The sequence below is a fragment of the Sturnus vulgaris genome, unplaced genomic scaffold, assembly GCF_052056855.1.
Source record: "Sturnus vulgaris isolate bStuVul1 unplaced genomic scaffold, bStuVul1.hap1 Scaffold_1045, whole genome shotgun sequence".
Classification (NCBI taxonomy): Eukaryota; Metazoa; Chordata; class Aves; order Passeriformes; family Sturnidae; genus Sturnus; species Sturnus vulgaris.
The window spans coordinates 6,612-31,183 of record NW_028275952.1 but is presented as its reverse complement, the minus strand read 5'-3'; the positions used below and the strand labels follow the sequence as shown (position 1 = coordinate 31,183).

General features: G+C 47.8%; 2 protein-coding genes across 2 annotated transcripts; both read left to right on the top strand.

Moving 5' to 3' along the window:
* The first annotated feature begins 1,865 nt into the window (after positions 1-1,865).
* On the top strand, positions 1,866-5,500 carry LOC148219477 (nucleolar pre-ribosomal-associated protein 1-like). The gene is made up of 4 exons (XM_088157560.1): positions 1,866-2,548; positions 2,642-2,758; positions 3,397-4,439; positions 4,668-5,500. The coding sequence occupies exons 1-3, from the start codon at positions 2,543-2,545 to the stop codon at positions 3,544-3,546; spliced, it is 273 nt and encodes a 90-aa protein (XP_088013686.1). The 5' UTR covers positions 1,866-2,542; the 3' UTR covers positions 3,547-4,439; positions 4,668-5,500.
* A 12,038-nt stretch (positions 5,501-17,538) lies between these two features.
* Positions 17,539-23,882, top strand: LOC148219476 (nucleolar pre-ribosomal-associated protein 1-like). The gene is made up of 4 exons (XM_088157559.1): positions 17,539-19,630; positions 19,724-19,840; positions 20,479-21,520; positions 21,749-23,882. Exons 1-3 carry the CDS (start codon positions 19,625-19,627, stop codon positions 20,626-20,628), a joined length of 273 nt encoding a protein of 90 aa, XP_088013685.1. The 5' UTR covers positions 17,539-19,624; the 3' UTR covers positions 20,629-21,520; positions 21,749-23,882.
* Positions 23,883-24,572: the final 690 nt, after the last annotated feature.

Here is a 24,572-nt window from a genome sequence, read left to right as displayed (position 1 = left end):
ATCTCCTTCAGCCCGCTTCGGCCCGGGGGAGAGGGGCGGGGCCGCCAGCGATGGTCCCGGCGCAGCCCGGGCAGGCTCGGGGCGGAGCCGGGGCTTGGCGAGGCGGGGCACGGAGGTCCCGGGGACGGGACCGGGCGGGGCCGGGGCGGTGCTTTAGGGGCGGTCCCCAGTGGTCCCGGGCGGCACCGGGGGCGGGGCCGGGTGATCCCGGAGCGGTACCGAGCTGTGCTGGGGACGGTGCTGCAGGGGCGGTGCCGGGCCCGCCTCAGGGTGATTGAATGCCCAGAAATCGCCTCCTCTGCCCCGTGCTCACACTGAGCTGCGGGCTGCAGCGTGCTGTCGGAGCTCCGCACACAGCACGGATTTGGGCTTCCCCTCCTCTCAAACCCTCTCCCCCTTCTTCCTCCTCCTCATCTTCCTCTTTTTCCTCTCCCTCCGCCTCGCCCCCCTCCCCGGGCCCCTGACTCCCCCCGGGATCCCCTCCTCCGGAGGCGGCCCTTCCGAACCGACCCCCCCTCCAAGCCCCGGAGCCCGAGACCATTAAGGTAAGCTTTGGAATTGAAATATCAGGATATTCACTCTATCCCACTGGCCTGAAATTTCAGGATTGTACGATTTTTTCTTGAAGCAGTTACCTTTGCTGCAGGATTGTGTGGTCACCAGTCTCCTTTCCTGTGCCTCTTGTTGAAATTTGCTGTCAGATAACCGGCTAGTAACGAAATATTTGACAGAAATCAATGCTGTGAACGGACTTCACTGCAGCAGTTGATGAAAGAGCAAAGAAAATGTCTGTCGTGTTTACGCACCCCCCCGAGGCTGAATGAATTCTGATACTGTAATAAATCAGTGCAGTTGGTGCCTGCAAAGGTCTTGACATTGATCAAGAAGATATTACTTTGGATTTTTACTTTTTATCAGCGTTTCTTTAATCTGTACTTCAGCACTCTAGCCTTTCATAAGTCTTCTCCGGTTTCCTCTGGCCCTGCAGAGTAGTCCTCTCTGTTATTGTCTGATCCCAGCTTTGATGCAAGGAGTACTTTTTGTCTTGAAAATTAGCATCCCCCTCTGCATATTTAAATTAGTTATTTGACTTTTGAGAAAAAGCTGGCCAGCTCGAAGTCCACCAGACACCAGAGGCTGCTGTTTTTAGCACCTTATTCAAAGAGGACATCCTTTAGTTACCTAAGGAGGGGTAGAGATTTACCCCTAGGAATAAGGAATAAATGCAACCAGACTGTCCTGCCAAGAAAAAATCCAGTTACAGTGACTGAATTCGGGTTTAGTTGCCCTTGATCCTTGCAAGGGATTAAAGGCAGGTTCACTTGGTCTCCCAGCAATGAATGTCTCAACCGAAAGCTGCTCAAAATGTGCCGTTTTTCTGATGGTTTTGGATTCTTTTGCCAGGTGGGAACATGGACTGCTTGACTTGTTCCTGTGTCCACTTTCCACTTCAGTCCTTTGCATTTTCTCTGAAGGGAAAGCAGGAACAGGGAAGTTGGGGCAGTTCCGTCAGCAGAAAGGCTGCTAAGAATAGATGGTAAGGACTTACTTTTCTGCACAGTGCCATGTAACTGAAGGCTCGTTTTTGGATTTCACATTCTGTTCTTGCCCGGTTTTGTGAGAGCTGCAGGTGCATTTCTGTTTCCAGACCCTGCCAAAAATAGTCGCTTATATTATAATGAATCCTTTTTCCTTCATGTTTTCTTGCTTTAAATGAATTCCCCTGTCAGACTGATGTGAGCAGCAGTTATTTTTAGAGCTGCTGGTGTTGTACACGGAGTAACTGTAGAACAAATGAGTTGTGATGGCTTCCTTGTATTTGATGTGTGGAGAGGAGCAAAGGCACAGATTCATCCTGTGTAATTGCAGTCGTCCAACGTAGGTGCCAGGGTCGGGAAGCTGGGCAAGGTTTCCTCTCTTGCTGGGCCTTAGGGGGAGGGAGCTGAACCCTGGTGTCACTCGGATTCCTTCCTCTTCTCCCTTCTCCTTTCTTGCTTGTAGAGCTGGAGCTCGGGGTCACCGAGTTTGGGTGCTCGCAGTCAGGGCCTGAATTTGGAGAGCAGGAAAGCGGGGGGAAGTTTCTAGGCACGTCAAAGCCTGTCTCTAGGGTGTGTGACTTGCTGTCTTCCTCACCACCCCCAGCAACTTGCACTTCTCTCTGGACCTTGCTGTGGTCACAGCCCACTGCTCATTTATGTGACTGTTCATCCCTCTGCCTGATTGCTTTAAGTACAAGTAGCCTGATTCAGGTTTAATTTAGCAATGATTTTCCTCTGTTTCATCGGTAGTTTTCTAAAACTCCCCTACAGGCTATTTTGAAGGTGCTTTTTTCTTTTTTTTTTAACTGCCTGTGATGATAGAAAGCTGTACCGCCCTCTGAAAGCAGTATAACCTGCTTTCCAAAAATTACAGAAGTAGGATTTTTATTGTCCACTATGCAGCTGAAGTCCCCCTAGTGAGCCTCTTGAACTGAGGGTGAGGAGAGCGGCAGATACGACTCCTCATCAACCTGCTCTTCTTTTCGTTCCTAAAAGAAGGAAGCATGAAGGTAACTATAGAAAAAGATCTGCATCCCTCGGGGTTTTGTATTTTAGGTGTTTTGAGGTTTATTTACACACCTCCTCCTTTGTTTCCTGGACAGGTTTTACGTGACAGTGGAGCGTTTGAGTACACGTGGAAGGAGCTTTCAATTTGGCTGGAGCACTTGGATAATACAAAAGAAGACCAGAAGGAAGCAGTGATTCAGTTTTTGGAAAAGGTAACGGTGTTCAAATCAGCTGGATAAAAAAATGCAAAGAATAGTGTTAGTGGAAACTGGAGGTCTTGTTGCTATTGTTGAGAAACCTGTCAAAGACCAGCGAATGAATTCTGAGAAAAGCCTTGTTTGGGATTCTTTATACGGAGGTGGCATCCTTCTTGTGTTCAGTGGGAGGGCAGCCAAATGATTTGTAGGAAAATGAAATCCAAAAAGATCAGCTGTTATTACAGCATTGTCGGTGTAAGGGTAGAGTGGTGTAGGTGTGGGTAGCTTTGATCTCCTCTTTAGGTGCCGACATTATCAGAGCTCAGTAGATGGTGGTCCTTGACAAGGAAAGGTGACACTTGCTGTTTACTCTTCAGGATGTTGAATGCCCAGTGCTTTGCCTCCACTGTGGTCTGCCCAGGTACTCGGTGTGTGGTCGCAGTCTAGGTGCCAAGTTGTGGTGGGTTTTTGTTTTTCCATCAGTGTGGCCTGTAGAGCAGGAACTGTAGACAGAATCCTGCAGAAGTGCTATGGAAGTTGTCCTCATAAAAGCTGCCCAGCTTTCAGCACGTGGTCGTTCTCAGTACCGTGTGGTTCCCCTGCACTTGCCAGCCAGCAGGTGCACTTACCTTTCTCCCCACCTTTGCTGACAGATCCTGCTGAAGCTGGTGACCAACCCCTGTCCCTACACTGACAAGGCAGCAGACCTGGTTCAGGCAGCCAGCACGCTCCAGGTGGCTCTGTTTAAACAGGACTCTGATAACATCAGCATCCCCGTCTCTCACATTGATGGTATGTGGTAACCTGTCAACATCCCAACTCCATGACTTGGGGATACACTTTCTAGCCCTAATCAGCAAACTGGGGATGGATAACTCTGGCAATCCTGTTAAGTAAGGGCCCTCCAGGATTCAGCTCTCCACGTGTTCTTGGTATCAGAAGTCGAAGTGGAATTGCCAAGTTGCCGCTTTACCTCTGAAAGTCATTTCTGCCGTGGCTGTGCCACTTGAACGGTATTTGAAATCTCTCTTCATGCTCTTGCAGCAGCGTTTTTGAACTCAAATGGAAATCTAGCCCTTCTGCCTGGGACTGTTGACAGAGTCATGGAATCCCAGAGTGGTTTGGCCGGCAAGGCTCCTTAAATCTCATCCAGTTCCAGCCCTGCCATGAACAGGGACACCTTTCAGTAGCCCGGGCTGCTCCAAGCCCCAGTGTCCAGCCTGGCTTTGGACACATCCAGGGATCCAGGAGCAGCCACAGCTGCTCCGTGCTGGACAGCAGCATTGAAAGGCAGAGTGAAGGTTCAGCTGTAATTTAGGGGTTGCACTTAAAGTTGTATTGCGTGACAAATGTGGCTTTCATCCTTTTTTTTATTTTTTATTTTTTTTTTTAATTAAAAAGAATTAAAAAGATGCCTTGTATTCCTGGAGTGTTGCATTCTACGTCTGTTGTTTTTCCTGTTAGTCTGGATTCTTGCTTTGATGTTTTTCTTCACTTATTAGATGTCCTGGATATGGTGGATGTCCTGCTCGAGGACAGTGATGGCTTTGATGAAGAAGTTGGGTTCTCTTTAAATGAAGACGTGATCATTTCCCTTCAGTGCTGTTGTCCCTGCTGCATTAGAAGCCAGGAATGAACAAGTCCACGTGGGCCTGGATGCTGATCCCTCTTGCTGGTCCATGACAGCATGTGACAGGTGAGATTTCCAGGTGTCTGATTTAGCAGGAAACTGGTTTGTTCCTTCTTGTGAGGAGGCTCATTGGCTTTGCACGGGCAAAGCCACTCCACGTTTTCCATCTAGGAACAGAGCTGGGGAGCTGTTTTAAAACAGAGTCCCAGAGGTAAACAGCTTGGCTCGGTATTTCTGTGTGGGAATAGAAGAATATCTGTGTCTTCTGATTTTTCTCTCGTCTTTCTTCCACAGGTGTTTTTGTATTCCTGACTTGGGTTTCCATCGGGGACACGTGGCTTGGAGCTCAGGAGCCGGATCTGTTCCTTGCCCACGGCAGATTGGTCTGCACTAGTGCAGGTGAGGAATTACAGGACGGCTTGGGAACTCGGAAACAAGGAGAAGCAAGTCTTATGTGTCTTTGCAAAAAGATTTGGCTACCACAGGGCATTAATTCAGGGAGTTAAGACTTCATCTTTAACGTTCTGTGCTCTGCCAGCATCACTGCGAGCCCTGAAAGCCTCCTGAGCTGTTCTCATACAGACCTATCTTGTTTGGTCAAAAAAAAAATCTTAGTTTAGTTTCGTCCAAGAAATGTTACTACTCTGTGCGAGCTCATGGGGAAGCTTTTATTCGGCATCTCTCAGTGGGACATTGAAAGTCCAACTTCCCATTTCTTGCACAGTGTGAGAGGCAGTATTACTTTCTATCATTTTTATCACAGGCATTTTAAACTTTTTGAGGAACCGGCAGGACTGTTTGTGTGGAGGCGTGCGGTTCACAGCCATCCTCTGTCCAACGTAGGATGGGGAAAAAAAGGCTGGAGAGCTTCCTACAAGGGGCTGTAAGTGCAAATGACCAGGAGCCCGGGGTTTAGTCATGATGATTTAGTATTTCTTAAAAGACTCTGATTGATTTCATGATGCCAAAACCAGTATGGATAGAAGACTGAAGTCAGGAATCACGATGGTCTCCTTGGGTTTAAAAAGCTTTAATGGTGTTTCAAGACATTTGTATGAGACCTGGTTTGTTTTTTCTTACCCTTTTATTCAATCAAAAAAAAAAAAAAAAAAAAAAAAGCCTTGATCCATCACTGCTGCTGTGATGTGTGACTAATGCCTGTCCTCCCTCCACGTGGAACAGGTGAGAGGTGGAACTGAAGCCCAAAGAGTTTTCTGCCCACTGATAATACGTGAGTCATATTGGGAATTCTCTGCAGAATGGCAACAGTTGTTCTTGAATGTGGCCATGAGGGGAGTGGAACATGGCAGCCCGGGTCTGAGAAGGTGCAGTGCCAGAAGGAGAAGCTTTGAAATGTTAAATCAGGATTGATTCAGGTGACTCGCGACCGCGTGCTGTGCCCAGGGCCTTGGTAGAAATACTGTGCAGGGAAAAGCCAGAGCTGCCTGTGCTATGAGCTGAATTTTTTATTGGGGGGGGGGGGGGGGGGGGGTGTGAAATAAGAATGAGGTGCAAATGAGGGAATTGCTTGTGTGTGTGAATATTCTTGTCCTAAAGGAGCGCTGCCCGGTGCTCCTCCCTTGCTGTGCCCCTCTCCTGGTGAGCCTCTGTCCTGCTGGCCGTGCCTCTCTGTCTCCGTGGCTGTGCTGCTCCTTGCCCGTCTTTGCCCGCCCCGCACGGGCTGTGCTCGCTTCCTCTCTGGCTCCTGGGTTCCCTCTTTGTCATGGTACCCCTCAGTCCTTGCTGTGTGTTTGGCACTCTCTGTCTTTTCTCCGTCCTTCTCTGTGCCTCTGTGGTGCTCCCTGTGCCGTTGTTTCCCGTGGGATCCTTGTGTCCCGGTCACTGTCTGTCCTAGGGTGATGTTATGGTGTTTCTATCTCCAATCATGTGTCCTGATTATGTTTGGTATTATGTCCTGTGCTTCCAGGACTGACTCTGAGAGTGAAGCTTTGTTTTGTCTTGTTATCAGCCGGCTCACCTCCCCCATGGTCTATGTTTAGGAGAGGTTTTAGCTCGGTTTGCTTGCTTGCTTGCTTGCCTGCTTGCTTGCCTGCTTGCTCGCTTCTGCCTCTTTTTCTTTCCTTCGCTTTGCCCTTGCTTTTTTCTTATTAGTTAGTTCAGCTAGGCAGTCCAACTTTTTCCCTGGACTGTTTTCTCTTCCACCCCGTCCCCTCCCTCTCCTGGATACCATCTGAACCTGTTCCGGACGGGGACCTGGGAAACCCCAAGAAACACCGGGAGTCTACACTCTGTCACCTGCAGCAGCCATTCCCAAGCGCCAGAGACTGATAACTGGGCGACCACTCGCCAGAGAGACTGAACTCGTCATCCCTTCAGAACGGTGAAAGAGTTTTTTGTCAGCTGGTGTTGTCTTTTTTCCCTGTGCTGGGGAGTGTCTTGCTTGTTAAATAAAGAGGTTTTTTTCTCCCACTCTTCTCCGAGGAAATTCTTCCCGAACCCGGTGGGGTGGGGGGAAGGAGTCGTGGGGTTTGCTGTCTGGGGGCTCCTTCTGGAGGTTTTCCCCCAAATTTGCCCAAAACCAGGACACTGTCCCTGTTCATTTTTAATCCCTCCCTCTTGTGCTGCCCATCCAGCATGCCAGGGGTTTCTTTTCGTTTTTTGGTTATTTTTCGTTTTCATTTTTCTTCTTCTTTTTTTTTTTTTTTAGGGGGGGTTCCATTTCATCGTGCACCTTGATGTTGATTTTCTTCCCTTGTCCTCTCTGCTGCCCCTCCTCCTTTCTGCCCCTTGTCCCCTGTGTCTGCAGGGCTGGGGAGGAACTTCAGCCCTTGTGGGGGTTGCCCTCCCTTTTCTGGTGTCAGCAGAGTCACTTTCTGTGGGATGGACACATGGGAGGGGTTGCAGTCAAGTGCCCTGCTGCTGTCCAGGGCAGTTGGAGTCGTTCTGTGCCTTCTTTGGGGTGAGGAAAAAAGGCTGAGGGGGGCTCCGACGTGGTTTGGGGCACCCCAAGGTCCCTGGGAGAGGGAGCCGGGCTGCGCTGGAGGAGCAGGTGAGTCGGGCATGGGGGGGGGGTCATGGTGGGTGCCAGAACATTGAGAGGGAGGGGTGGGTGTAGAATGCATGAAAAACAGAACCTTAAAAAATAGCTAAATATAGTCTAAAAGGAATGTTTTATTGGTTTGTGTTTGGATAGAGGTAGGGTTTTTTAATAGATACTGTAAATAGAAAAGATAAAGAATAAAAATATATAAGCAAATATAAGAAACCAATATATAAATATATTACATTACATTATATTTTGTTATGAAAATAGAAATATATAAATACTTAGACTTTAAAAGGAATGTTTTATTGTTTTTTATTTGGTTAGAGGAGGGTTTTTAATAAATAATATAAATCATATAGGCAAAAATATACAAATATGCAAAAATAGATACTGACATAAAATTATTATAACTATATATGCATATATATATGTAAGTATAAATCTATAGAAATAAATATAAATATAAAATATATGTATGTAGTATGTAATATAAATAATTTATCGATTTTAATATGTTATATTAAATAGTATGTTATAATAGAATGTAAATAGCATATAGTATATTAATATACAAGTAAAAAATACGTTAAATAGTATATAAATATAGAATACACAATATAGACATATAAATCTACAGATATAAATATGAAAACTAAATAAAAAAATATATTCAAATAGAATTTAAAATAATCGAGTTTTTTGTTTCTATTTGGTTAGAGGCAGAGCTTTTAAAGAAATAATATTAAAAACAATGAACCTCCAAATATAGATGGATATAGATAAAATAGAAATAACATTAGTAATATAAATCTATGTATATAATGAATAATAAAATAATATTGTATATATGATAAATAGAATAGCAATTAAATTGAATATATGAAATATGTCTAGATTATGACTAGAAATGAAATATTAAAAAATAGATGATTTCTATATATAAAAGGGTTTTTTTTTCATTTGGTCAGAGGCAGGGCATTTTTAGTTTGGGTCGGGGTTTTTTTGGGGCGTTCATTGAGAGGATTTTATGACGGGTGGGGACTCTGGTGCTTGGAACTCTCTCCCTTCTCTGTCTGTCCCTGACAGGGCGGCAGTGCCGGGCTGAGTTGGGCGGCAGTGCTGCCGCCGTGTGGACACAGGCGGGTACTGCACCGTGCCCCTCTCAGGATGGCGGAAGGGCCCGCGGGCCGGGACCCAGCCCTGCGGCAGCGCTCAAGATGGCGGCCTCTCTAGGACCCCGGCGGATAGGCATTTACATAAAACGCCTGCTCGCGCCCGCCGGCGCCCTCACGCCCGCGGCACCGCGGACCGCGCGGCCGTTGTCGGCACGCTCTGACACGTCCGGGAAAATTGTCGGCGAGCGGATCGGCGTCGGCGATGTAATCAGGCATCTTATGCCTACACACCGGGGTCCTGATTTTTTCCCGCCCTTTCTGCCGCCATTTTTGGCAGGTCAGGCGGGGTGCCGCCCGAGCCGCCATTTTGAGAGTCCCGACACACTCAAGATGGCGGCCTCTCTAGGACCCCGGCGGATAGGCGTCTACATAAAACGCCTGCCCGCACCCGCCGGCGCCCTCACTCCCGCGGCACCGCGAACCGCGCGGCCGTTGTCGGCACGCTCTGAAACATCCGGGAAAATTGGCGGCGAGCAGATGGGCGTCGGCGATGTAATCAGGCATCTTATGCCTACACACCGGGGTCCTGATTTTTTCCCGCCCTTTCTGCCGCCATTTTGGGAAGGTCAGGCGGGGTGCCGCCCGAGCCGCCATTTTGAGAGTCCCGACACACTCAAGATGGCGGCCTCTCTAGGACCCCGGCGGATAGGCGTTTACATAAAACGCCTGCCCGCGTTCGCCGGCGCCCTCACGCCCGCGGCACCGCGGACCGCGCGGCCGTTGTCGGCACGCTCTGAAACAACAGGGAAAATTGGCGGCGAGCGGATCGGCGTCGGCGATGTAATCAGGCATCTTATGCCTACACACCGGGGTCCTGATTTTTTCCCGCCCTTTCTGCCGCCATTTTGGGAAGGTCAGGCGGGGTGCCGCCCGAGCCGCCATTTTGAGAGTCCCGACACACTCAAGATGGCGGCCTCTCTAGGACCCCGGCGGATAGGCGTTTACATAAAACGCCTGCCCGCGCCCGCCGCGCCCTCACGCCCGCGGCACCGCGGACCGCGCGGCCGTTGTCGGCACGCTCTGAAACAACAGGGAAAATTGGCGGCGAGCGGATCGGCGTCGGCGATGTAATCAGGCATCTTATGCCTACACACCGGGGTCCTGATTTTTTCCCGCCCTTTCTGCCGCCATTTTTGGCAGGTCAGCCGGGGTGCCGCCCGAGGCGCCATTTTGAGAGTCCCGACACGCTCAAGATGGCGGCCTCTCTAGGACCCCGGCGGATAGGCGTTTACATAAAACGCCTGCCCGCGTTCGCCGGCATAAAAATAAATATGCATAAATATAAACATAGACATAAACATGCACAAACGTTAACCTGCATAGATATAAACATAAACATAAACATAAACATGCAAAACAATAATAATAAATATAAATATAAACATAATTAGAAATAGAAATACAAACATTAATAAAATCAGTGAGAAATGGGGTAAAATCAGTGAGAAATGGGGGGGAAAAGCCATGAAAAATGATGGAAAAATCAGAGAGAAATGGGGGAAAAATCGGTGAGGAATGGGGAAAAAGATCAACGAAAAATTGGGAAAAATCAGTCAGAAGTGGGGGATAAAAATCAGTGAGAAATGGGGGGAAAAGTCGGTGAGAAATGGGGAAAAAATCAGTGATTAATGGGCGGGAAAATGCATTAAAAATGGGGGGAATAATTCAGAGAGAAATGGGGGCAAATATCAGTGAGAAATGGGGGGGAAAATCAGGAAATATCCATGAAAATTGGGGGAAACATCCATGAAAAATGGCGGAAAAAATCAGTGAGAAATGGGGAAAAATGGGGAAAAAGGAGTGATAAATGGGGGGAAAAAATCAGTGAGAAATGGGGAAAAAAGGGGAAAAAATCCACGAAAAATCGGTGGAAAAATCCATGAAAAATCAACGGAAAAATCAGTGAGAAATGGGGAAAACATCATGGTGAAATGGGGAAAAAATCAGAGAGAAATGGGGAAAAATCATTGAAAAATGGGGGATAAAAATCAGTGAGAAATGGGGGGAAAATGGGGAAAAACATCAGTGAGAAATGGGGAAAAAAATCTTTGATAAATTGGGGCAAAAATCATTGAGAAATGGGGAAAAAAATCAGTGAGAAATGGGGAAAATTTGGGAAAAATCCACGAAAATTGCGGGAAAAAATGCTTGAAAAATTGGGGAAAAAAATCCGAGAGAAAATCATCCCGTAATCCCCGAGGAAATCCCCCCGGAACACTCGGGAAAATCCCCCCGGAATTCCTCGTAAAATCACCCCGGATACCCCGGGAAAATCCCTCCGGACTCCCCGAAAAATTCCCCCCGGAATACTCGGGAAAATCCCCCCGGAATCCCCGAGAAAATCCACCCGGAATCCCCTGGAAAATCCACCGGGAATTCCCCGGGAAATTCCTCGCTGAAACCCCTGGAAAATCCCCCCGGAATCCCGGAGAAAATCCCCCCGGAATTCCCCGGGAATATCCCCTCGGAATCCCCGGGAAAATCCTCCCGGAATTCCCGAGAAAATCCCCCGGAATTCCCTGAGGAAATCGCCCCGGAATCCCAGTGAAAATCCCCCCGGAATCCCCGTGAAAATCCCCCCGGAATCCCCGGGAAAATCCCCCAGGAATCCCCTGGAAAATCCCCCAGGTATCCCCGATAAAATCCCCCTGGAATCCCCTGGATAATCCCCATGGAATCCCCTGGAAAATCCCCCAGGAATCCCCGAGAAAATATGCCCGGAATCCCCTGGAAAATCCCCCTGGAATCGCGGGGAAAAATCCCCCCGGATTTCCCGGGAAAAATCCCCCCGGAATCCCCGATAAAATCTCCCCGGAATCCCTGAGAAAATCCCCCCGGAATCCGCGAGAAAATATGCCCAGAATCCCCGATAAAATCCCCCCGGAATCCCCGGGAATATCCCCCAGGAATCCCCGATAAAATCCCCCCGGAATCCCCCAGAAAATCCCCCCGGAATCCCCGGAAAATCCCCCCGGAATTCCCGAGAAAATCCCCCCGGAATCCCCGGAAAATCCCCGCGGAATTCCGGTCCATTTCTGTAGGAGAATAGTTTGTAAGGATAGTGCAGAAGGCACTAGTTGCCAACGAGTTACAGCTGTACAGATTAGCAAGGAGTGGAAACAGCCTTGCCTGCCCAGTGAGGCTGGTTGTTATAAAAGCGTGGGTCAGCTGGCTGCCAGTTTCACTAAGCACAGCTCCAGCTGGAGGTGCAGAGCCTGCTGCAGTGTGGGCTGGAGCCTGCTGGCTGTGCTGCGAGGAGGAAGGGACACGTGGCCGTGCAAGGGATGGACAAGGTGAGAGGATGCTGTGTGTGGGACAGACAGGCTCAGGTGGCTGGGGAAGGGACAGGCTGGGGTTTAGCCAGTCGTACAGAGGAGAGGAGGAGTGGGTGCTGTGTGGAGCTGCCTGTGAGAAAAGGAGTCAGAGTTGCCTCAAAGAAATCTGTGGAGAGAAGGCATGAAAAGTGTGTAATGAAAGACTAATGTTGGTGCCTGTCATGTCTGTCTTGATATAATTGCTACACGTTTTCTCGGAATGCTTGAATTTAGACATAAAATGAAAACTTTATTGTAAGAAAGGAATGCATTTCTCACCAAAGTGGTGTAGGGTGGGGGATCACAACTCCCAGATGGCCTGGAAGCGGAACGGCCACAGGGGTTACTGTAACTGGGCCTCCAGTACCAAAGCCCCAGTGGGTTTAAAGGCTAGAGCTGGGCTGGGATTAGCACGGGCTATGCAGCTGGGCTCATGCACAGGTCTGTCAGCACTCCTACCCGAGGACAGTCCCTCACCTAGGGAGAGGTTCTAGGCCTGGAGATGAGGCTGAGTTTGGGAAGGGTGATGAGGACATGGTTAGGGAGGGATGTAAATGCATATCAAAAGACTTAATTTTGAGGGGTGGCAAGCATTAGCTATAAAGCAGTAAGTATTTACAGCTAAAGGCTGGAGGTGGGGGCTGTCTGAGGAGGACAGGACTGTTTAAGGCTGAAGTTGGAAGAGAAACCTTGGTGAAGCTTTTGCGTTAGAAACGGCCTCACCTGCCAAATCAGATTTTTGTCTTCAGGATTGCATGAGTGAGGCTGCCACAGCCAAGGAAAAGGTTCAGGTTTGGGAGGCAAAGGCGAGTTAGGCAGGGCTGCAGGGCTGGGGCTTGGCTGTTTCCATACTGCTCAGGGCAGCAAAGGGTAGCTGGCTCACTGGGCCTTGGATCTAGAACTCTTTCTGGAACAAGGTGGAGAGCTGAGGTTCATGCAAGGAAGGGGCCAGGAATTCTTTGTCTGACTGGAAAATGCCAGAGGGGCAGTGTGTGACTCGGATAGGATGATATGTTCGTCTGGCGAGAGTCACAAAAGAATATTTTGGTTTACTGATAACTGGGCAGCTCAGAAGTTACTACTTGACTTAGTTGCTGCTCCCATCTGTTGCACACATAAACAGAGCAAAGCAGACGAATTCTCTCGGAGCCTGAGGTCTTTGACTGGCCCTCCAAAAATGCTGCCCGCTAAAAAACAGACGTGGGGGAGGAAAGTTGTCAGATACAATAGAGCAAGAAAAGGACACGGGCTTCAAAGTGCCCTCCAGCAGACCACGGAAGTGACCTGTCTGGAAGTGAAACCAGCAGTCTGCTTCCCCAGCCTCCTGGAAGCCTCTAACAGCTACACAGGCAGTGAGGGGAGAGAACAATTCAACCTAAAAATAATTTTCAGTAGCGTTCTGCACTGCTGTTAAAAATACTGCAACCAGGGAATGTGGTGTGGTGATAACTATTAGGCCTGTAAGTCTGGTAACTGGGGCTTTTAGCTCAAACATCTCGGTATGGCTACTTTGAGCCTTGTAAAAGCTGCGTTAAGTCCAATTTCTTGGGTAGTTCTACTAGCTCTAGCCTTGCTTTTCATCCCCTCAGTAACAAAGCAACTCCCTCTCGAGAATGTTATTTACTTTCCATATGATGTGCCTACATTGCAAATGTCTTTGGACACATGCGTAAATTTAAGTTTCAAGAAAGCTGTCAAGCTAAAACAAAGGCTTGCCATAATGCAGAAGAAAATGTTTTATGGAAGAACTGAGAGGTCCCTACCTGGGCATAGAATTTGCTATACTAAGGTGTGTTCCAAACGGATCTGCCATCTAAACAAGCAGAAAAATAGTTGGAATGTAGTGAGTTCAATTTAACTATTGCTAGAAATAGGAATTATTAGCAGAGCTTGGAGCATGATATCACTAGCAGCAGTAAGACGCTTTTAGCTTGCTTCTCATAAATTACTTGTAAAAAGCATTTGTACCTAGTGTGTAGCAATTAATATTTCCCCATTTTCTTCCCCCCCGCCCCCCAGTCTCAGGTACTCCTTTTATTTTACCCTTTTCTGTCTTGTAACATCACCTTCCTTTATTTTATTCTATCTTCTGTTCTCAGAACATCGCAGCATCCTCTGTCAATGTGAAAGCATTTGTTCATCCTGTCTTGGAATGGCTGTCAATGTTGCCCTCTTCTGGATCACTTTTTTTTTTTTTTTTTTTTTTTTTTTTTTTTTTTTTTTTTAACAATATGTTGCTAAATGTCAGGAAAATTAATCCACAAACACCAGCGGTTTATGTCCAAAAAGGAAACAGAGGAGTCCTTTTTGCTTTATTCGAATAAAGGGAGAGGCCATGGGACATTCCCCTGGGATCTCTCAAATTTTTGGAGGACGCAGCCTCCTTTTTATCCTATTTTCCCGGCCGCATTTCCCTCTCTCTTTTCCCATTGGCTGAGGTACTTGAGAGGCACAGACTTCCCGGAACGCCTGATACCTGAAATTCCCCTCTAATGTATAACCCTCCCTTTTAATTTTTAATTCTTCTAGAATTCATAGTTTCCCCCCGTTGCTTCTTTCATCTTTCGATATCCAATTTCATTTATCAGCAGCCCTGCCGTTTGTTTGTAAAGGCAACTATCTCTTTCCATTCATCAATCAGTGGAATCCATCCCATTGTTTCTTTTATCTCTCAGTGCTAGCCTTATCTACAGGCTGATCCACAGCTCATTTGTAAAGACAAATTCAACATTCCTCTCAGCTAATAAATGAGAAGTTAGCTGAAAAAAGTAAAAACTGGATTTTTTTTCCGGTGTGTGTCGGACAATACAGTGGAGAGAATTTGCGGGAGGATGATCGAGGATATCCTATTATAATATCGTTCTCGGACATTTTACTATTTTAGATCATCAGTTGTATTCTGAAAGAAATCTATTTTAATGATATGTGTACGTTTGCACGAAGTTATAGTTAAATATAGCTTGCGGCTGGGCTCTTTAATGAATAGGGGTATTTTTGGTTTTAATTCAATATTTTATGCTTGTGGTGTGTAGTGTGCTGATTTATTTTTTAATGTTATTTACTACGTGCGCTTTTGTTTTTGAGTGAAGGTAACTTTCTGGATGGCTTTGTATTTGAGGCAGAATGAATTGAAGTAGGTTTTTAAAACTGATTTTTCATATGTACGATGGGGAGTTTAGTAGGGGCAGCTCTGATGGTGGGGGCTTGGTTGTTAATTTTATCAGACGGCTTTTGTTAGATACAGCTTTTAATTCTGGAAAGTTTTTTTTTCTAATGTCGTGCTTTGAAGGTGGTTTTCGAGGATGTATGGTATAGCTTTATTTTGTTTGTAGATGGTGTATGATAAGGGCTATGGTCTATTTATCTAATGCCATGTTTTTTCATTCAGGTGTTGATAAGGGAGTTCTTGAATGGCGTTTTGTGTTGTTTTTGTTTTTGGTGGGGCGTTGTTTTTAAAGGATACCTTGATATGCATAAATATAAACATAGACACAAACATGCACAAACGTAAACATAAACATATAAACATAAACATGCAAGACAATAACAATAAATATAAATATAAACATAAATAGAAATAGAAATACAAACATTAAAAAAATCAGTGAGAAATGGGGTAAAATCAGTGAGAAATGGGGGGAAAAGTCGGTGAGAATTGGGGAAAAAATCAGTGATTAATGGGTGGGAAAATGCATGAAAAATGGGGGGAAAATTCAGAGAGAAATGGGGGCAAATATCAGTGAGAAATGGGGGGGAAAATCAGGAAATATCCATGAAAATTGGGGGAAACATCCATGAAAAATGGGGGAAAAAATCAGTGAGAAATGGGGAAAAATGGGGAAAAAATCCATGAAAAATGAGGGAAATAATCAGTGAGAAACGGAAAAAAATCAATGAGAAATCGGCGAAAATTGAGGACAAAATCAGCGAGAAATGGGGGAAAAATCAGTGGTAAATGGGGGAATAGTCGATGAAAAATGGGGGAATATTCAGTGAGAAATGGGGGGAAAAAATCAGTGAGTAATGGGGGAAAAATGGGGAAAAAATCCATGAGAAATGGGTGGAAAAAATCAGTGAGAAATGGGGAAAAAAATCAGAGAGAAATGGGGAAAAATCAGTCAGAAATGGGTCGAAAAAATCAGTCAGAAATGGGGAAAAAATCGGTGAGAAATGTGGAAAAAATCTTTGATAAATTGGGGAAAAAAAATCATTGAGAAATTGGGGGAAAAAATTTAGTGAGAAATGGGGAAAAATTGGGAAAAAATCCACGAAAATTGCGGGGGAAAAAAATCAGTGAGAAATGGGGGAAAAATGCATGAAAAATGGGCCGTAAATATCAGTGAGAAATGGGGAAAAAAATCAATGAAAAATGGCGGGAAAAATCAGATCGGTGATCGATAACTAATGCATGCCTATGGATTACATCGGCGATCGATTGATCGCGAGTACCGATCGATTAGATCGGCGATCGATTGATCGCGCCTGCCGATCGATTAGATCGGCGATCGATTGCTAATGCCTGCCGATCGATTAGATCGGCGATCGATTGCTAATGCCTGCCGATCGATTGATCGCGCCTGCCGATCGATTAGATCGGCGATCGATTGATCGCGCCTGCCGATCGATTAGATCGGCGATCGATTGATCGCGCCTGCCGATCGATTAGATCGGCGATCGATTGCCAATGCCTGCCGATCGATTAGATCGGCGATCGATTGCTAATGCCTGCCGATCGATTAGATCGGCGATCGATTGATCGCGCCTGCCGATCGATTAGATCGGCGAACGATTGCCAATGCCTGCCGATCGATTATATCGGCGATCGATTGCCAATGCCTGCCGATCGATTGCTAATGCACACTATTTGCACACTCCTTGCACACCCTTTGCACTCATACAGAGGCAGGAGGTTTCTCAGTTCTGGTCGCGGTTTTTTGGGGCGTTCATTCAGGGGGATTTCCTCAAGGATTGGGACACTCCTTGATTCCATCCCTTGCCTGTCTCCCAAGCGCCACCCTGTGGGCAGAGCGCGGTACTGCGCGCCTGCCTCTCCCAAGATGGCGGCTCGGGTGTCGCTCCCCGACCTTCTAACTCTGGCTGCAAAAGGAGGGTGGCACAGCAAGGAGCCCGCTCGCTCTAGTGGGATGCCTGCGCACGACGCCGACACCGATCCCACGGGTGCGATTTTCGGCGGCGTTTCCAATCGTGCGGACATCTCCTTCAGCCCGCTTCGGCCCGGGGGAGAGGGGCGGGGCCGCCAGCGATGGTCCCGGCGCAGCCCGGGCAGGCTCGGGGCGGAGCCGGGGCTTGGCGAGGCGGGGCACGGAGGTCCCGGGGACGGGACCGGGCGGGGCCGGGGCGGTGCTTTAGGGGCGGTCCCCAGTGGTCCCGGGCGGCACCGGGGGCGGGGCCGGGTGATCCCGGAGCGGTACCGAGCTGTGCTGGGGACGGTGCTGCAGGGGCGGTGCCGGGCCCGCCTCAGGGTGATTGAATGCCCAGAAATCGCCTCCTCTGCCCCGTGCTCACACTGAGCTGCGGGCTGCAGCGTGCTGTCGGAGCTCCGCACACAGCACGGATTTGGGCTTCCCCTCCTCTCAAACCCTCTCCCCCTTCTTCCTCCTCCTCATCTTCCTCTTTTTCCTCTCCCTCCGCCTCGCCCCCCTCCCCGGGCCCCTGACTCCCCCCGGGATCCCCTCCTCCGGAGGCGGCCCTTCCGAACCGACCCCCCCTCCAAGCCCCGGAGCCCGAGACCATTAAGGTAAGCTTTGGAATTGAAATATCAGGATATTCACTCTATCCCACTGGCCTGAAATTTCAGGATTGTACGATTTTTTCTTGAAGCAGTTACCTTTGCTGCAGGATTGTGTGGTCACCAGTCTCCTTTCCTGTGCCTCTTGTTGAAATTTGCTGTCAGATAACCGGCTAGTAACGAAATATTTGACAGAAATCAATGCTGTGAACGGACTTCACTGCAGCAGTTGATGAAAGAGCAAAGAAAATGTCTGTCGTGTTTACGCACCCCCCCGAGGCTGAATGAATTCTGATACTGTAATAAATCAGTGCAGTTGGTGCCTGCAAAGGTCTTGACATTGATCAAGAAGATATTGCTTTGGATTTTTACTTTTTATCAGCGTTTCTTTAATCTGTACTTCAGCACTCTAGCCTTTCATAAGTCTTCTCCGGTTTCCTCTGGCCCTGCAGAGTAGTCCTCTCTGTTATTGTCTGATCCCAGCTTTGATGCAAGGAGTACTTTTTGTCTTGAAAATTAGCATCCCCCTCTGCATATTTAAATTAGTTATTTGACTTTTGAGAAAAAGCTGGCCAGCTCGAAGTCCACCAGACACCAGAGGCTGCTGTTTTTAGCACCTTATTCAAAGAGGACATCCTTTAGTTACCTAAGGAGGGGTAGAGATTTACCCCTAGGAATAAGGAATAAATGCAACCAGACTGTCCTGCCAAGAAAAAATCCAGTTACAGTGACTGAATTCGGGTTTAGTTGCCCTTGATCCTTGCAAGGGATTAAAGGCAGGTTCACTTGGTCTCCCAGCAATGAATGTCTCAACCGAAAGCTGCTCAAAATGTGCCGTTTTTCTGATGGTTTTGGATTCTTTTGCCAGGTGGGAACATGGACTGCTTGACTTGTTCCTGTGTCCACTTTCCACTTCAGTCCTTTGCATTTTCTCTGAAGGGAAAGCAGGAACAGGGAAGTTGGGGCAGTTCCGTCAGCAGAAAGGCTGCTAAGAATAGATGGTAAGGACTTACTTTTCTGCACAGTGCCATGTAACTGAAGGCTCGTTTTTGGATTTCACATTCTGTTCCTGCCCGGTTTTGTGAGAGCTGCAGGTGCATTTCTGTTTCCAGACCCTGCCAAAAATAGTCGCTTATATTATAATGAATCCTTTTTCCTTCATGTTTTCTTGCTTTAAATGAATTCCCCTGTCAGACTGATGTGAGCAGCAGTTATTTTTAGAGCTGCTGGTGTTGTACACGGAGTAACTGTAGAACAAATGAGTTGTGATGGCTTCCTTGTATTTGATGTGTGGAGAGGAGCAAAGGCACAGATTCATCCTGTGTAATTGCAGTCGTCCAACGTAGGTGCCAGGGTCGGGAAGCTGGGCAAGGTTTCCTCTCTTGCTGGGCCTTAGGGGGAGGGAGCTGAACCCTGGTGTCACTCGGATTCCTTCCTCTTCTCCCTCCTCCTTTCTTGCTTGTAGAGCTGGAGCTCGGGGTCACCGAGTTTGGGTGCTCGCAGTCAGGGCCTGAATTTGGAGAGCAGGAAAGCGGGGGGAAGTTTCTAGGCACGTCAAAGCCTGTCTCTAGGGTGTGTGACTTGCTGTCTTCCTCACCACCCCCAGCAACTTGCACTTCTCTCTGGACCTTGCTGTGGTCACAGCCCACTGCTCATTTATGTGACTGTTCATCCCTCTGCCTGATTGCTTTAAGTACAAGTAGCCTGATTCAGGTTTAATTTAGCAATGATTTTCCTCTGTTTCATCGGTAGTTTTCTAAAACTCCCCTACAGGCTATTTTGAAGGTGCTTTTTTCTTTTTTTTTTAACTGCCTGTGATGATAGAAAGCTGTACCGCCCTCTGAAAGCAGTATAACCTGCTTTCCAAAAATTACAGAAGTAGGATTTTTATTGTCCACTATGCAGCTGAAGTCCCCCTAGTGAGCCTCTTGAACTGAGGGTGAGGAGAGCGGCAGATACGACTCCTCATCAACCTGCTCTTCTTTTCGTTCCTAAAAGAAGGAAGCATGAAGGTAACTATAGAAAAAGATCTGCATCCCTCGGGGTTTTGTATTTTAGGTGTTTTGAGGTTTATTTACACACCTCCTCCTTTGTTTCCTGGACAGGTTTTACGTGACAGTGGAGCGTTTGAGTACACGTGGAAGGAGCTTTCAATTTGGCTGGAGCACTTGGATAATACAAAAGAAGACCAGAAGGAAGCAGTGATTCAGTTTTTGGAAAAGGTAACGGTGTTCAAATCAGCTGGATAAAAAAATGCAAAGAATAGTGTTAGTGGAAACTGGAGGTCTTGTTGCTATTGTTGAGAAACCTGTCAAAGACCAGCGAATGAATTCTGAGAAAAGCCTTGTTTGGGATTCTTTATACGGAGGTGGCATCCTTCTTGTGTTCAGTGGGAGGGCAGCCAAATGATTTGTAGGAAAATGAAATCCAAAGAGATCAGCTGTTATTACAGCATTGTCGGTGTAAGGGTAGAGTGGTGTAGGTGTGGGTAGCTTTGATCTCCTCTTTAGGTGCCGACATTATCAGAGCTCAGTAGATGGTGGTCCTTGACAAGGAAAGGTGACACTTGCTGTTTACTCTTCAGGATGTTGAATGCCCAGTGCTTTGCCTCCACTGTGGTCTGCCCAGGTACTCGGTGTGTGGTCGCAGTCTAGGTGCCAAGTTGTGGTGGGTTTTTGTTTTTCCATCAGTGTGGCCTGTAGAGCAGGAACTGTAGACAGAATCCTGCAGAAGTGCTATGGAAGTTGTCCTCATAAAAGCTGCCCAGCTTTCAGCACGTGGTCGTTCTCAGTACCGTGTGGTTCCCCTGCACTTGCCAGCCAGCAGGTGCACTTACCTTTCTCCCCACCTTTGCTGACAGATCCTGCTGAAGCTGGTGACCAACCCCTGTCCCTACACTGACAAGGCAGCAGACCTGGTTCAGGCAGCCAGCACGCTCCAGGTGGCTCTGTTTAAACAGGACTCTGATAACATCAGCATCCCCGTCTCTCACATTGATGGTATGTGGTAACCTGTCAACATCCCAACTCCATGACTTGGGGATACACTTTCTAGCCCTAATCAGCAAACTGGGGATGGATAACTCTGGCAATCCTGTTAAGTAAGGGCCCTCCAGGATTCAGCTCTCCACGTGTTCTTGGTATCAGAAGTCGAAGTGGAATTGCCAAGTTGCCGCTTTACCTCTGAAAGTAATTTCTGCCGTGGCTGTGCCACTTGAACGGTATTTGAAGTCTCTCTTCATGCTCTTGCAGCAGCGTTTTTGAACTCAAATGGAAATCTAGCCCTTCTGCCTGGGACTGTTGACAGAGTCATGGAATCCCAGAGTGGTTTGGCCGGCAAGGCTCCTTAAATCTCATCCAGTTCCAGCCCTGCCATGAACAGGGACACCTTTCAGTAGCCCGGGCTGCTCCAAGCCCCAGTGTCCAGCCTGGCTTTGGACACATCCAGGGATCCAGGAGCAGCCACAGCTGCTCCGTGCTGGACAGCAGCATTGAAAGGCAGAGTGAAGGTTCAGCTGTAATTTAGGGGTTGCACTTAAAGTTGTATTGCGTGACAAATGTGGCTTTCATCCTTTTTTTTATTTTTTATTTTTTTTTAAATTAAAAAGAATTAAAAAGATGCCTTGTATTCCTGGAGTGTTGCATTCTACGTCTGTTGTTTTTCCTGTTAGTCTGGATTCTTGCTTTGATGTTTTTCTTCACTGATTAGATGTCCTGGATATGGTGGATGTCCTGCTCGAGGACAGTGATGGCTTTGATGAAGAAGTTGGGTTCTCTTTAAATGAAGACGTGATCATTTCCCTTCAGTGCTGTTGTCCCTGCTGCATTAGAAGCCAGGAATGAACAAGTCCACGTGGGCCTGGATGCTGATCCCTCTTGCTGGTCCATGACAGCATGTGACAGGTGAGATTTCCAGGTGTCTGATTTAGCAGGAAACTGGTTTGTTCCTTCTTGTGAGGAGGCTCATTGGCTTTGCACGGGCAAAGCCACTCCACGTTTTCCATCTAGGAACAGAGCTGGGGAGCTGTTTTAAAACAGAGTCCCAGAGGTAAACAGCTTGGCTCGGTATTTCTGTGTGGGAATAGAAGAATATCTGTGTCTTCTGATTTTTCTCTCGTCTTTCTTCCACAGGTGTTTTTGTATTCCTGACTTGGGTTTCCATCGGGGACACGTGGCTTGGAGCTCAGGAGCCGGATCTGTTCCTTGCCCACGGCAGATTGGTCTGCACTAGTGCAGGTGAGGAATTACAGGACGGCTTGGGAACTCGGAAACAAGGAGAAGCAAGTCTTATGTGTCTTTGCAAAAAGATTTGGCTACCACAGGGCATTAATTCAGGGAGTTAAGACTTCATCTTTAACGTTCTGTGCTCTGCCAGCATCACTGCGAGCCCTGAAAGCCTCCTGAGCTGTTCTCATACAGACCTATCTTGTTTGGTCAAAAAAAAAATCTTAGTTTAGTTTCGTCCAAGAAATGTTACTACTCTGTGCGAGCTCATGGGGAAGCTTTTATTCGGCATCTCTCAGTGGGACATTGAAAGTCCAACTTCCCATTTCTTGCACAGTGTGAGAGGCAGTATTACTTTCTATCATTTTTATCACAGGCATTTTAAACTTTTTGAGGAACCGGCAGGACTGTTTGTGTGGAGGCGTGCGGTTCACAGCCATCCTCTGTCCAACGTAGGATGGGAAAAAAAGGCTGGAGAGCTTCCTACAAGGGGCTGTAAGTGCAAATGACCAGGAGCCCGGGGTTTAGTCATGATGATTTAGTATTTCTTAAAAGACTCTGATTGATTTCATGATGCCAAAACCAGTATGGATAGAAGACTGAAGTCAGGAATCACGATGGTCTCCTTGGGTTTAAAAAGCTTTAATGGTGTTTCAAGACATTTGTATGAGACCTGGTTTGTTTTTTCTTACCCTTTTATTCAATCAAAAAAAAAAAAAAAAAAAAAAAGCCTTGATCCATCACTGCTGCTGTGATGTGTGACTAATGCCTGTCCTCCCTCCACGTGGAACAGGTGAGAGGTGGAACTGAAGCCCAAAGAGTTTTCTGCCCACTGATAATACGTGAGTCATATTGGGAATTCTCTGCAGAATGGCAACAGTTGTTCTTGAATGTGGCCATGAGGGGAGTGGAACATGGCAGCCCGGGTCTGAGAAGGTGCAGTGCCAGAAGGAGAAGCTTTGAAATGTTAAATCAGGATTGATTCAGGTGACTCGCGACCGCGTGCTGTGCCCAGGGCCTTGGTAGAAATACTGTGCAGGGAAAAGCCAGAGCTGCCTGTGCTATGAGCTGAATTTTTTATTGGGGGGGGGGGGGGGGGGGGGGGTGAAATAAGAATGAGGTGCAAATGAGGGAATTGCTTGTGTGTGTGAATATTCTTGTCCTAAAGGAGCGCTGCCCGGTGCTCCTCCCTTCCTGTGCCCCTCTCCTGGTGAGCCTCTGTCCTGCTGGCCGTGCCTCTCTGTCTCCGTGCGTGTGCTGCTCCTTGCCCGTCTTTGCCCGCCCCGCACGGGCTGTGCTCGCTTCCTCTCTGGCTCCTGGGTTCCCTCTTTGTCATGGTACCCCTCAGTCCTTGCTGTGTGTTTGGCACTCTCTGTCTTTTCTCCGTCCTTCTCTGTGCCTCTGTGGTGCTCCCTGTGCCGTTGTTTCCCGTGGGATCCTTGTGTCCCGGTCACTGTCTGTCCTAGGGTGATGTTATGGTGTTTCTATCTCCAATCATGTGTCCTGATTATGTTTGGTATTATGTCCTGTGCTTCCAGGACTGACTCTGAGAGTGAAGCTTTGTTTTGTCTTGTTATCAGCCGGCTCACCTCCCCCATGGTCTATGTTTAGGAGAGGTTTTAGCTCGGTTTGCTTGCTTGCTTGCTTGCCTGCTTGCTTGCCTGCTTGCTCGCTTCTGCCTCTTTTTCTTTCCTTCGCTTTGCCCTTGCTTTTTTCTTATTAGTTAGTTCAGCTAGGCAGTCCAACTTTTTCCCTGGACTGTTTTCTCTTCCACCCCGTCCCCTCCCTCTCCTGGATACCATCTGAACCTGTTCCGGACGGGGACCTGGGAAACCCCAAGAAACACCGGGAGTCTACACTCTGTCACCTGCAGCAGCCATTCCCAAGCGCCAGAGACTGATAACTGGGCGACCACTCGCCAGAGAGACTGAACTCGTCATCCCTTCAGAACGGTGAAAGAGTTTTTTGTCAGCTGGTGTTGTCTTTTTTCCCTGTGCTGGGGAGTGTCTTGCTTGTTAAATAAAGAGGTTTTTTTCTCCCACTCTTCTCCGAGGAAATTCTTCCCGAACCCGGTGGGGTGGGGGGGGAGGAGTCGTGGGGTTTGCTGTCTGGGGGCTCCTTCTGGAGGTTTTCCCGCCAAATTTGCCCAAAACCAGGACACTGTCCCTGTTCATTTTTAATCCCTCCCTCTTGTGCTGCCCATCCAGCAATGCCAGGGGTTTCTAGTTTTTTGGTTATTTTTCGTTTTCATTTTTCTTCTTCTTTTTTTTTTTTTTAGGGGGGGGTTCCATTTCATCGTGCACCTTGATGTTGATTTTCTTCCCTTGTCCTCTCTGCTGCCCCTCCTCCTTTCTGCCCCTTGTCCCCTGTGTCTGCAGGGCTGGGGAGGAACTTCAGCCCTTGTGGGGGTTGCCCTCCCTTTTCTGGTGTCAGCAGAGTCACTTTCTGTGGGATGGACACATGGGAGGGGTTGCAGTCAAGTGCCCTGCTGCTGTCCAGGGCAGTTGGAGTCGTTCTGTGCCTTCTTTGGGGTGAGGAAAAAAGGCTGAGGGGGGCTCCGACGTGGTTTGGGGCACCCCAAGGTCCCTGGGAGAGGGAGCCGGGCTGCGCTGGAGGAGCAGGTGAGTCGGGCATGGGGGGGGGTCATGGTGGGTGCCAGAACATTGAGAGGGAGGGGTGGGTGTAGAATGCATGAAAAACAGAACCTTAAAAAATAGCTAAATATAGTCTA

Coding starts and splice junctions, on each gene's coding strand:
- LOC148219476 (XM_088157559.1), top strand. Junction 19,841..20,478: donor TGATTCAGTTTTTGGAAAAG/GTAACGGTGTTC, acceptor CTTTGCTGACAG/ATCCTGCTGAAGCTGGTGAC.
- LOC148219477 (XM_088157560.1), top strand. Junction 2,759..3,396: donor TGATTCAGTTTTTGGAAAAG/GTAACGGTGTTC, acceptor CTTTGCTGACAG/ATCCTGCTGAAGCTGGTGAC.